General features: G+C 38.3%; 1 protein-coding gene across 6 annotated transcripts in view; it reads left to right on the top strand.

Annotated features, from left to right (window-relative positions):
* The window catches only part of DGKB (diacylglycerol kinase beta), a 298,387-nt gene that overhangs the window by 96,491 nt on the left and 188,979 nt on the right, over positions 1 to 12,917 (top strand). For all 6 annotated transcript variants that reach the window (XM_079947902.1, XM_079947906.1, XM_079947903.1 and 3 more), the window contains 4 exons: positions 656 to 793; positions 3,290 to 3,339; positions 4,279 to 4,353; positions 6,648 to 6,767. In XM_079947902.1, the coding sequence (XP_079804028.1) occupies positions 656 to 793; positions 3,290 to 3,339; positions 4,279 to 4,353; positions 6,648 to 6,767 (383 nt within the window). The remainder of the gene's footprint in view (positions 1 to 655; positions 794 to 3,289; positions 3,340 to 4,278; positions 4,354 to 6,647; positions 6,768 to 12,917) is intronic.

Raw genomic sequence — 12,917 nt, 5'->3', positions numbered from 1 at the left:
ATGGACTGGGGTCTTTCTGACTCTCCTCTCCCTCCTTCTACACTTGCACTTAACCCTGCCTTCCAGAACTGTTCCTGTCCCTTCTAAGGAGTTTAATGGCAGGTTGCTTTCAACTGATGCTTTCCACCAGGCTAAGGATTTAAGGCATCTTTGGTGTTTGGGACAGCTGCTATTCTCTTCCTCACATTTGTATCTGAAAAACTGGTGGGAATAGCAGAACATAGAATACCGCGTTCATTGTACTCCCTTTTTATTATCCTAGCTGAACTTTATCCTCTTGTTCTCCAACTTCCCTTCACTCTTCTGCCACTTTCTCAGTGTCCAACAAGAAAGAAAAGCAGCTACTGAAAAGATTGCTCTGTTGCTGTTTTCCTTCCTTCTAATGGAAACGCTAATCTACCGCTCAGTTGGGTAGTGGGGGTGAAGGAGGCTAGACAGGGCCCCTCCAGAGACAGGATCTGTCCCAAGGAGGCAGTGGTTCTCCATTCTAGGTTTTGCCCATCATTGGTACAAAAAATGGTAACAGATTTCACAGATGCTACAGGGAGAAATAAGTTTTTCTGGGCAGGAAATCAAATGTGGGAAGTCATTTTTAAAAAGCTCTGTTTTATTGGTAAGCATTTTCTTAAAATAAAAAATGTGAATATTATTTCAGGTTTGCGAATTACTAAAAGCATGACACCATCTCGCCCACCGCCCTCCACTTTGCACATACCAGAAGTTATCCAGTTGAAAGATATTGTTTGTTATCTTTCCCTTCTTGAAAGAGGAAGACCTGAAGACAAACTAGAATGTATGTAGTATACGTAAAGTATATCCGTGCTGGGTTTTTTTGTGTTTTTTTTTAAACTCAGTTAACCAATGGCAGTTGTATCTAATTGTTGCAAATTTGAGGTGTAAAAGATGTTTATGACTATTTGCTACAATCTCCATTCAAGGTTTATTGACCCACGTATGAGGATATATATAATGTGATTATATAAATCGATTTTCTGAAGCTTTGCTTTCAACTTTCTCTCTTAGGTTTTATAAACTCAAGTGTGTACCTATTTATTTGGATCATCATTTGTAAATAGAGAGGTTTTACTCAGAGTACACCCATTGGACCCATTTCAGTGGGTCTACTCTGAGTAAAAGTTAATTGAATTCAATCAATTATGAAAATTCAAATGCCAGAATGTCACAAATTTCCCACTTTATAAAAAAATGTAATGATCATTATTTGATCCTGGCCCATACGATCAACTTTAACATGAAAATGACATGATACATTTTCATAAAACCTGCATCAGCTGATTTTTCAGATTTTGACAATTAACATGCTTAAAAGATGTGGGATTAATAAAACTGATTTCAGCTCATTTTGTAGAAAAGCTCTGAGAGGCAAGGGCCTGACCATTAGCACCTGGGCGATATCCAATGCAGGTCATATTCATAGTAGACCCATTTAAATCAGTTGACTTAAATCCATTGGTTTCCAATGAATCTCCTCTGATTACAACTTTAATCACCCATTATCAATAGTTGTTGAAGCAGTTTGTTTTCCAGAAGATGTTTTACGGATTTGCTACCTGTAGAATGGAAATGATCCAAACTCAGTTGGAACCCAAAGATGGATCTTTGTTCCATTAGACTGCAAGTACGGCTGAGCTCATGATGTCATTTAAATGTAAAAAGCAACTCAAAGAGAGAGGTTGCCGTACCCACAAAATAAACCCATTATGCAAATCTGTGGACCAAAACATTCAGTCTGTCTAGTTAAGCCCTTTGGGGCCCCACCTTCTCCTCCTTTAAAAACCAGTAAGAGTTAAAAGTGTGTAATATTGACTGAATTGCACTCCTTTCATTAAAAACCCAAGATCTTGAATGTTTTCAGGTCTTTGATGCACTTGGTAGCAGTATGGGTTGTTAATAACATTTGCTGTGAAATTGTAGACAGTAGGCTCTATCTGCTGGAGATTCAGGTTCACTGCAAGCTGAGAGATAAGAGTCACACTCTTGTCCTGTTTGTAAAGTACATAACTTGCCTAAGGATGTCACGTGAAGCAGTTTATTTTCTGAAGATTTCATTCATATGGATCTAACTGTATTGTGTTCTTAGTGTGATCCTTTCTGTTATATTTCATTAAAATGTGTGGTGTGCATGTACATGAATGAGAGATGGATGGATGGATTTCTAAGGCCTGGTTTGCATGCCCTGTTAGACTACAGTTTAAAATAAACTGTGGTTTAATGTGCATGAGTTCTTGCCTCCTCCCACCTGACACATTGCCTGTGCCACGCAGGGGAAGAACAAACCAAAGTTTGGCTTGTGGTGTTGTCCGAACCTAGGCTGCTGGTTTGCTTCTCTCCAAATATAACATGAGTGGCAAGCCAAGGTTTGTTTTTGCCTTATGCTGCTTCTGACTTGTTTGTTTGTGGCTGCCTGTGTGACCCACTAGGAATGGGAGAGAAGCAAAGCACCTGTGCATGTTAAGCCAATGTTTACTTTATTTTACTTTACTTTACTAGGGTTTTAACATAGAATGCAAACCGGGCCTAAGACTGGTTCACAGAAACTGCTTTCCTTCTGCACACATGGACCCCAGGCTGTTGCCTGGTTATAGATTTATGGAACTCAAAGAATGTGTGTGCTAAGCACTCTCAGATACAACTGGCCCATGAAGCCATGTGATGACGCTACAAGGAACGTGGATATTGGCTATACCTGTAAATTACCCAGTTCACATGTGATGCATATAAATTCATTTTCTGTACAAAAATATGATTATTTTTTTAAAAAAGAAATAAGCTATGAGGGGAAGTAAGATGCGTACAAGTCTCCAACTTACATATGATAGGTGATTGCAATGATTGATCACATCTGGTTTTTCAAGGGGAGGGCATAGGGTGGGGAAGGGAATTGACACTTCTAGTGAATATTTCCCCGGTTGGGCATTTGCTGTTTCATTATAGATTCTTGCTTTAAAAATATTTAATATTTAAATATTGCTGAAAACTGAGTTAAAATATATGTGGTTGCCCTCATTCAGAAAAAGATGATAGGTTGATTCAGGTGAAACCTTAAGTCAGGCTGTGGAAACTATGATCATTCAGATGTATTGAACTACAGCTCCCTTCACATTTGCATACTGCAAATGATGGCAGTATGTGGGAGGATGGTAAATTCTACCATTGGTTTTAGTATAGCTTAATTCTGTGTAGGGTTCTGGTCTATTGATGACGTAAATTAAAAATATGAGCTCATTGCTTTCTTACATAATGGTTTTAATATTTTCTTTCTCCTCAGTTATGTTTCGCTTGTATGACACAGATGGCAATGGTTTCCTGGATAGCTCGGTAATTTTATTAATTCATAGCAGCATTTGTTAATGTTGTAATGTGACAGAAACAGAAAATTTGTAAGAATTTGCAGGTGTTTGTGTTAAATACACAACAGATAGTTTCATCAAAATTGCAGCTGTAGAGTTTGATCCCAAATAAGCTGTTCCCGACTAAGCTGTTTGCACTTGTTGAGTCATAACTGATGTCAGTGGGAACTAAGTTTCGCTGAACAAATCACCAAAGTGATCTCACAAAACCACTGCTTTGTGAGGAAGTTCTTTCCACTTGCTAAACAATACCTTTTAGATTTAAGCCAATGTAAGAAATCCATGTAAATGAAACAGGGATTTGTATAAGCAAGGCAAGAAAATAAACATTTTTTATAAAAAAAAGTTTTCAAGTGGCAGATTGGAATGAAGCACTTAAGTTGTATGTAGTTGTGCAGAAAAAAAAATAATTATTTGCCTCCATGACTCCACAGAGACAGCCATGTTTATTTGCACAGTTTTTCCTGAGAGCAACAGTACATGATGTTACCGTTGGTATATAAAGCTCTCAACAGCTTGAAACTAGTTTACTTGAAGGATTACCTCACCCCATATATGCTTAGATCTGTGGAACTGGCTTTTAAACAAGACATGGATCTTTCTGTGTGGTACCATCAATACTTGCCAACCCTGCTTGATTCTGTAGTCCCTTTCTGCTTTCAGTCATGTTCCAGTACGAAAATTCTAAAATGTTATTATGTTATTTCAGCAAGATGAATTAATGTTTAATACTTGTTTTACCAAAAAACAAAACAAAACATTGTCAATTAAATTTTAAAATACCTGTTTAGTTTGTGTTAAAACAATTCAGTTAACTTCATTAAATTCAAGGAGAAATATGCATAAATTAACAAGCATTTTTGTAAGTATGTTTAACAAGGATCATGTATCTTGCTTTCATGCCTAGGAACTGGAAAACATTATCGCTCAGATGATGCACGTTGCAGAATATCTTGAATGGGATGTCACTGAACTCAGTCCAGTAAGCATTTCTTCAGGTCAATGGTTTAATTAATAATGAAAGTATCTAAGGACTGTTTTGAATAATTTGATTTAAGGTTAACGTTTTGTTTGCTTGCTTATTTAGATCATTGCCATAGCACTTGTTATATAAAAAATATGTACATAAAACTAAAACAGCAACACACATATTACATAATATTTATAATAAATTGTTATTTAAAAAAGTGATTAATACGAATTGCTAACGTATGCTGATATTAGTGTCTTATCACAATACACTTCTCCACTCAATGCCACTCATTCTTTTGACTCTTACCATGACTCCACCCACTCAACCACCCATCTCACAAGGTTCCCTGGAACCTGCTGACATCAACCTGGCCTCTAACTCAAGGCTTGCTATTATGGGTAGGCACCCAAGGGAGAAGGAGCTGCCTCAGGTTGACCACAGATGTTTCTCATTTTGCCACTCTGGATGCATCACATTTAGTTTTGAGTTTCCCATGAGGACTAAAGAATGGCAAATAGGACACTCTCTGCTTGCAGTCCTTTCTCCAACCTCTGCTTACCTCTCTTTCTCCAGCTGCTTTACTGTTATAGCAGAGTGGCTTGAAGTTAAACCTTTTGGCTTAATGTTGCCGCAGACAGCAAAGTAACAGGAACTTAATTCAGCATCATTTGTGACTGGAGAATGGTCCTGAGTGGTTGAAGCAGCAGCTTCTGCCAACTGCTGTCATATTAAATCGTGATAACAGTGTGATGGTGTAGTGGTTAAGAGCAGTAGTCACGTAATCTGGTGAACCGTGTTCGCATCCCCGCTCCTCCACATGCAGCTGCTGGGTGACCTTGGCCTAGTCACACTTCTTTGAAGTCTCTCAGCCTCACTCACCTCACAGAGTGTTTGTTGTGAGGGAGGAAGGGAAAGGAGAATGTTGGCCACTTTGAGACTCCTTCGGGTAGTGATAAAGCAGGACATCAAATCCAAACTCCTCCTCTTCTTGTGTCACGGACAAAGGTTTACCCGATTTGAGCTCTTAAAATAAGATGCAAGGTATTTTTTAAACGCACAAACCCTTTATCTCTGAACTTGATGAGTGTCTTCCGTTGCACTTAAGTTTTAGAATCTCTTGACGGAACAACTGCCTAGGGAGAAAACAAAATCCTTGCAAGGTCTGCTCAGTGAATAGGTACAGCAAGTGATTCATTAAGTGTGGCAGATAGGATTAAGTACAGGTATATTTTTGTATGCTTTCCAGTCTGTTTCCTTAACTACACCCTTTTTATACAATTGATAGTTAAACTGTAAAGAGCTGTGAATCAAAAGGGAAGAGGATTTGAGTTCCTTTGTTCTATTACATAGTGATGGAGTGCAATGGTCATGGCTGTAAGGAAGAGTCCACTTGCAACTGGCTGAGCTAATGGAGTTGAGACCACACTATTCCACCTCTCCTTTAGATGCAGCCTGATGGAAAGGGATCATCCCTTTGGATCCACCAGTCAGACTGATCATTTTGTAGAGATCTGGTGCTCTCAGATGACAGCAGGCAAGAATTTTCACAAAAGCACACCTTAAATGTATTGAGGTTTTATCTCCCCTTTTCCTTTCTTTTACTATTATAAGTAAATTAGAAGTAAATTTACTAATATAAACAAATAAGACTGCAGTCTGTTTTTTTAAGTGCTTTTTTGAAACTTCCCTCTTTGCTAGTCAGAATTTCAGCGATAGAATTGAAGCAAGCACTACTAGGAGATGAAAATGGAGAAACAAAACAAAGCAAATATAGGTTAAGAAGCTATACTGTTCCATAGGTAAGGTAAAGGGACCCCTGACCATTAGGTCCAGTCATGACCGACTCTGGGGTTGCGGCGCTCATCTCGCTTTATTGGCTGAGGGAGCTGGCGTACAGCTTCCGGGTCATGTGGCCAGCATGACTAAGCCGCTTCTGGCGAACCAGAGCAGCGAACGGAAACGCCGTTTACCTTCCCGCCGGAGCGGTACCTATTTATCTACTTGCACTTTGACATGCTTTTGAACTGCTAGGTGGGCAGGAGCAGGGACTGAGCAATGGGAGCTCACACTGTTGGGGGATTTGAACCACTCACCTAGGCTCTGTGGTTTAACCCACAGCGCCACCTGCGTCCCATACTGTTCCATATTCCAATGTAAAATTGTCTCAAGTGAGAAAAAATGTTTTAGCTTTATGAGCTATGTCACTTTCTATTTCCATGTGTAGTAAGTGGTTCTCAGCTTTCATGCATTCTTCCTTGATGTCATTTACTTTAATATTCGGTTTCCTTCTTTTATTCTAACAGATTCTTCATGAGATGATGGAAGAAATTGACTATGACCATGATGGCACCGTTTCCTTGGAAGAATGGATCCAGGGAGGGATGACTACAATCCCACTCTTAGTGTTGCTTGGACTGGAGAGTGTAAGAGCCACCAAAAAGATAAATCAAAGGATGAATGAACCACAACCCATCATATCATTTCTCTTGTGTCAGTTGGTGTAAACCCAGCATATGATTGCTTTTTTTGTTTGGTTGTTTAGGCCGAAACCCTTAGTGGCACCTCTGAGAACTTGTTAAGGGACCTGGTATTCCTTTTATCCTGGAAATCTGGAAATAACACATGATAGGGTGGCTATAAAAATGAGAGTTCTACTCCCTCCCTCTTCTGTAGAGCATTAAAACAAATAGGATGCTTTGTATGGCAGCAGTCCATGCCTAACTGACAAGTGTTGTTGTGGGTTGGGTTTCATCACTCTTTCTGAAACAGAATTTTATTGTTGTGAACTGCTTTGGAAGCTGAAATTGGGTCTGGATTTGGGAGTTTTCTTCTAGATGCAAACACTCATGAAGAATTGCCCAATCTGGATAGGGATTAGGACTATAGCAAAGGGTTAAAACCTGCCTCCCCCATGCCATGGCTCTGGTGTCAATCATTCCCCGTGGGGGTTCTCTTTAATAGAAAAAAGGAAGAATGCAAAAGCCAGTCATGTGACTAATGTCTTTCTGGATTGCTTCCTGGGTCTCTTTCCTTGGCCCCTGAAGCTTCTTTTAGCCCCTCTCAATTTTTCTTTTAGAAATACTACCTTAAAGTGATGGCGATGCTTAACTTTGGAACCACTGGATGTATAAATTTTAAAAGTTGGCATTCTATAATTTCTATATAAGCCATTAAGAAGTGCAGCTCTCTTACTGAATTAACAGCTTTTTTAGTCTGGAAAAACCATATAAGTACATGGAAGGAAATATTTTTAAGTGTCTTGTAGAAAAATGATGCTATTGTGAAATAATTATCCCTATCTTATTTTTCATTCACTTTCTTATTATTTCCCTTATTTATTTCATGCTCTTGAAGCTTCTCTGCAGGCATAGCTCTTATTGGGATAAATGGGAGATTTGTCTGCAGAGCAGCTGCAAAATTGACTAATAATAGTAATAATAATTATTATAATTGCATTTCTATGCCACCCTTAGTACTACAATTAGGTTGCTGAACAAAACAATTAAGATACAATGCAATTATATGGATTAATTAACTAGATCATATTTACATAATGCAACTATCAAAAGTTGTTTTCTTTAATGTGTTATTTGTAAAAGTCATTAGAAACAAAATTCACAAAAACTTAATAATTAATTTCTTTTATACTAACTCAAGAAGCCTTTAATGCCTTCCAGTTTCAATGAACAAAGTGTGCAGTTCCCTTTTGATATCTTCAGCATTATGTAATATACTTATTCTTTAGTTAGATTGGCTTATACCAAGAGCTACAGCCCAGAGGTGGAGCATATGTTTTGCATGGGAAAGGTGTCAGATTCAGTTTCTAGCATACCCAGTTAGGTAGAGTTGCCATATTTCAAAAAGTGAAAACCAGGACACCCTGAAAGTTGTTGAGTGTTTTTTTTTAAAAGAAGAGCCTAGTTTTTTTGCACTTTTTAAGGAAAACCCAAAGGTTGGTGAGCTTTTCTTTTTACAGAAACACATTTTTTTGTTGTTGACTTCCCTAAGACCCAGGACAAAGCGCCGCCTTTCAGAAATTTCCCCTTTCAGAAATTCCACCTTTGAAATCCCTCTAATGTCCAGGAAAATCTGGACGTAATGCAGCCCTACAGTTAGGAATGGTAAGACTTCTGTTGAGAAGTCTGTGTAGATCAGGGATGGGGAACCTGTTGCCCTCAATTAATTTTGGGCTATAATTTTCATGAATTCCAGTGGTGGGAACTTGCAGCCCTGCAGATGTTCTTCAACTCCAATTTACCCCAACCAGCATGGTCAGAGTTGATCAGAAGGGCCACATGGGTCTCCTCTCATTTGTGTAGTGCTATGATTCTCAGTTCTTCCCCCCTGTGATGGCTTGTGAATGCTCTTCACAAGAAATACCTCTGCTCATCAGATATATATATATATATATATATATATATATATATGTAGTCTTTATTTTACATATGTACAGGCAGCGCATTACAATCATGCATCCGAATCCTCCGGCTCAGATTCTGGGGGTGGCTTATGCCAGCTCCTTTTCCAACAGAAAAGGCGGGGAAGTTTCACGTGATGCCTCTCCCCCCTCCTCTTTAACACTTTCCTTTCCCTGGCAGACGGAATAGGCATTGTTTTGAGGCTTTGGTTCAACATATGTGAGCCGTCCCGCCTCCTGGCTTTCCCCTCTTTCCTCAATTGCCACTTCCTGCCCCCCTCCCTCTGCCTTTCTCTGCTCCCCCCTGCATTCTCTGGCAATACCATGACATCACCCCCCTTTCTAAACCCCCCCCCATCTGCATCACTCTCGCTCTCTTCTGAGGATTGAAACCCAAAATAGTCTTCCTCTTCCTCAGAACCAGAACCAAACAGTAAAACAAAAAAGAAATGAAAAAAAGTCTTATACAATATTTTTATTCCAAATTCTTCTTTTTCGACTTCCTTCTTCCTGTACACGGTTTTCTATTTTCTCCTTCTAAATTGTCTCTTTTTTGAGTTATTTTTACAATTTTTCCAAATTGTAACCTAAGAACCATCAATCTTCCTGCAGAAGTTAATCGAAACAAAACCAGGTATTTATTTGGGGGCACTCCTTTTAAAATATTCTCTACATTTCCCCATTCTTTCTGGAACTTTTGTTTGGGCCGTTCTCTAATTGCTTCTGTCAATCTGGCCAGTTCCATAATTTAATAATAATATAATAATTTAATAATTTATCTGCCATTCCTTTTTTGTTGGCGTAATTTCCTTTTTCCAATTTCTGGCAATTGGTATTCTAGCAGCCCCTGTAGCATAGAGAATTTTTTTTCTTTTTCTTTTGTGATATCTGTGTCTGTTATCGCTAAAAGGAAAGCGTCTGTTCTCTTTACAAACCTTTGTTTAAACATTTTCTTTAATTCTTCATAAACTATATCCCAGAAGCATTTGATTTTGTCACAGCTCTACCCAATATGCATGAGTGTCCTTTTCCAGTTTATTGCATCTCTAGCACAGGGCTGTTTTTATTTTATGCATTTTTGCTATTTTGCCTGGTGTTAAATACCATCTATAAAACATCTTGATTAGGTTTTCCTTTAATGCCTCACAAGCCGTGAATTTCCAATTCTTTTTCCATAATTCCTCCTATGATGTTAAATTAATAGATTTTCCTATATCTATAGCCCACCCGATCATTACATCTTTGACCTGTTCTTCTTTGACTTCCCACTCCAATAATGTATCATAGGTTTTATAGATTATTTTAACCTTATTTTGTAACATCGCTTTATCTAATCATGAGAGTTCTTTAGAGAAGTCTTTCTGCTTGTCTGCCCTAAACACTTCATGTAATTGATGGTATTGGATCCAAGCTGTTAGATGTTGTTTTATTTCCTCGTAGTTTTTTAATACCAATTTGTCCTCTTTCTCCTTTACTAAATCCTTATATGTGGCCCAATTTACTTCCATATTTTTCTTTTTTATTGTTATTGTTATAACAATATGATTCTCAGTTCTCAACCTGAAGTACAGCTGGAGGGTATGGACCCCTAATGTTTTGCTGATGGGCACCACTCTGTCTTCAAAACAACCCCGTGGCATCTGCCTAAAGCTCCCCCTCCTGATTTCTTATTTTTTAACTTTGTGTTTGTGTTTGGCAGGGGGACATTGCCTACTTTCTGGTCATGTTTTACTTCATGGGTGGGCAAACTAAGGCACTCCTTTGCCACTGAAGTCGCCTGAGCCTTGAGTGAAAAATTATCCTCCCTGCATCTCTGCTGGTCCTCTTCCTCCTCAAACAGCCATTCAGCCAGCCCTCGCATCACTGTTGCTTTCTCTGTGTTGGTAAACTGACACAGGAGCAGCAGTGGTGAGAAAGGGGACAAGCTCTCACTTTTGGCAACCCATCACTGCTGCCATCATGAAGTTGTTACAATAAGTGCCACACTTTAACAACAACAAAAAGAGGTGCCGGTATTGCATACTTTTGAGTACCCCCTGAAAAAAAAAACCAAACTGGTTCAAGCCATGCTTAAGGCAGCTTACAACATGAAAAAATACTTTATTCCACCATAACAAAAATAGTCATAAACAATAAATAAAATATAAAAAAATCCACAACCAAACTGAACAATATTCACATTAATCATAAGATCTAAAATAAAGGTGCAAAAATAATATCAATAACAGCAACAATCCTCTGCCCAGCAAAACTCTCTAAACAAATACTCGAGCCCAAAAATCTGTTCAGCTTTTGTAGCTGGAGTCAGTCAGGGCCCTGCCCTCCCAGGCCAGGTGGAAAAATGTCTGCAAGGCAGGGAGCACGTCTTCCAGGACTCACAGCCAAAATGAATTGGTTTGGTAAAAAACCCGACACCACGCCTTTTCCCCTAACTATAAAAGAACTACGGTACTTTTTGGAGTGTGCTCAGCCTTTGTAATTTGTGTTCTCTTTCCCTGGCACTAGATGTCAGAGTTGCACTGCAATTTCTTTTCCTGTGTCATCCAAAATGTGATTTTTTAAAAGCTTCGTAACAGGTGTCCTTGTAACATGCAATACTATAAGTCCTATGAGCCTACTGAGTTTTAAAATTAACCTTTTAAAAAATAAATATATGAATGAATAAGTAAATATGTGGCTGATGAAAATTTACATTCAAAGTATAGAGAGTTGTTGCTGAATTGGTCCACAAGCAGATAAGTATGATTGATGCCAGAGTGATTATCTCAGTGCAAACCTCCATTGTACCTCCACTGGTACACTTTGCAAGAAGGATGCATAGTTTGGACTTGTTTTGCAGGGTATATATGCAAATTTATACAAGAATGCACAATATATCTGATGTATAGAAACACTATTGAAAATTTTGGAATCCCTCATTCAACTTAAGCAGAATGTGTTCTTTTATTCCAGTTTTAAAATGAGTGTAAAATGGAAGACTATCTATGACGATCTTAAAAGTCTGGAGAGTACTTCAGCAAATTGTAGGATATTTCTACACATACTCTGACACAGTGAGATTTACTGAGGTTTAAGTATGAAATCCTGTTTTCTGGAGAAAGATTTGCTTGAAGGAAGTTTTATTGCTGTTCTTTGGATTTCCACAGGAGGGAGTAGCTTTAATTCTTTTTGGAAACTATTTCAGAAACCGCTTTGGGGAGCTGTTGCAAAGTTCATATTCTTGAGCAAAGACGAAACTTTGCGAGTGCTAAGAGTTTCTGTTATAACCTAGAATGGTTTTTCCCATCCTGCTGGATTTTGATTTTTCTCTAATATGGGACCTTGCTAAAAGGATTTTCTCATTCCCTTTTCTCTGATGCATACACACTAAATAAGAATAAAATAAGGGCAGAGAGAGGGGAAACTGCCTTACCAATTCCACAGTACATATGCCAAGTTTATTTTCCTTTATTTTCTTATATGCTGCCTTTCATTGCTGCCTTTCATTGGTACTTATGCCAGGGTAGGGTACAACATAAAATAACCATCTGTAAAACAAAAACCAGTTCTCAAAAACAACAGCAAAAAGAAGCAACTAAAAACAGCGCGGCAAGAAGGCTAAATATTCTGAAGCAGCTAGAATCCAGTGAAAATTGTTTTAGCTGTCCAACCTCTTTGCAGAATTCAGTCAGCTTTACAGACAGTGAGGCACACAACTAGTGAAATAGTGTAACCCATTTTTCTTCCATCTGTACCCATTTTTACTGTTAGTACTGATAGTACTGAAGTCCATGGGAAGTGAGTTTTTCCCTTGGCCCCTTTCTTGTTCGCCACCTGCAGTCCATGCACAGATACCTAAGCACTTTGATCCAAGCTGGTGTTTATGACATGGAAACCATAGTTAAGACCATGATTAAGTAAAGATACACAAATCAGCATTACTACATGTGGAAAATTGGAAAGAGGGAGAAAGAGCTGACAACTACAAATAGAAATACAGAACAGAAAAATGGGTGAAATTTTCTTTAAAAAAAATTATTATTTTACAAAGAAAAAAAACTTTTCAAATTTTAACATAAACCATAAGTTACTTTATCAATTGACTTACCGTCCTCCCCTTCCATGGTTTCCATATTGACCCTTAAATGCTTATTTTGCCTATACTATTCACCACATT

The sequence above is a fragment of the Podarcis cretensis genome (genome assembly GCF_951804945.1).
Source record: "Podarcis cretensis genome assembly, chromosome: 12".
Classification (NCBI taxonomy): Eukaryota; Metazoa; Chordata; class Lepidosauria; order Squamata; family Lacertidae; genus Podarcis; species Podarcis cretensis.
This window is presented reverse-complemented; position numbering and strand designations above follow the sequence as displayed.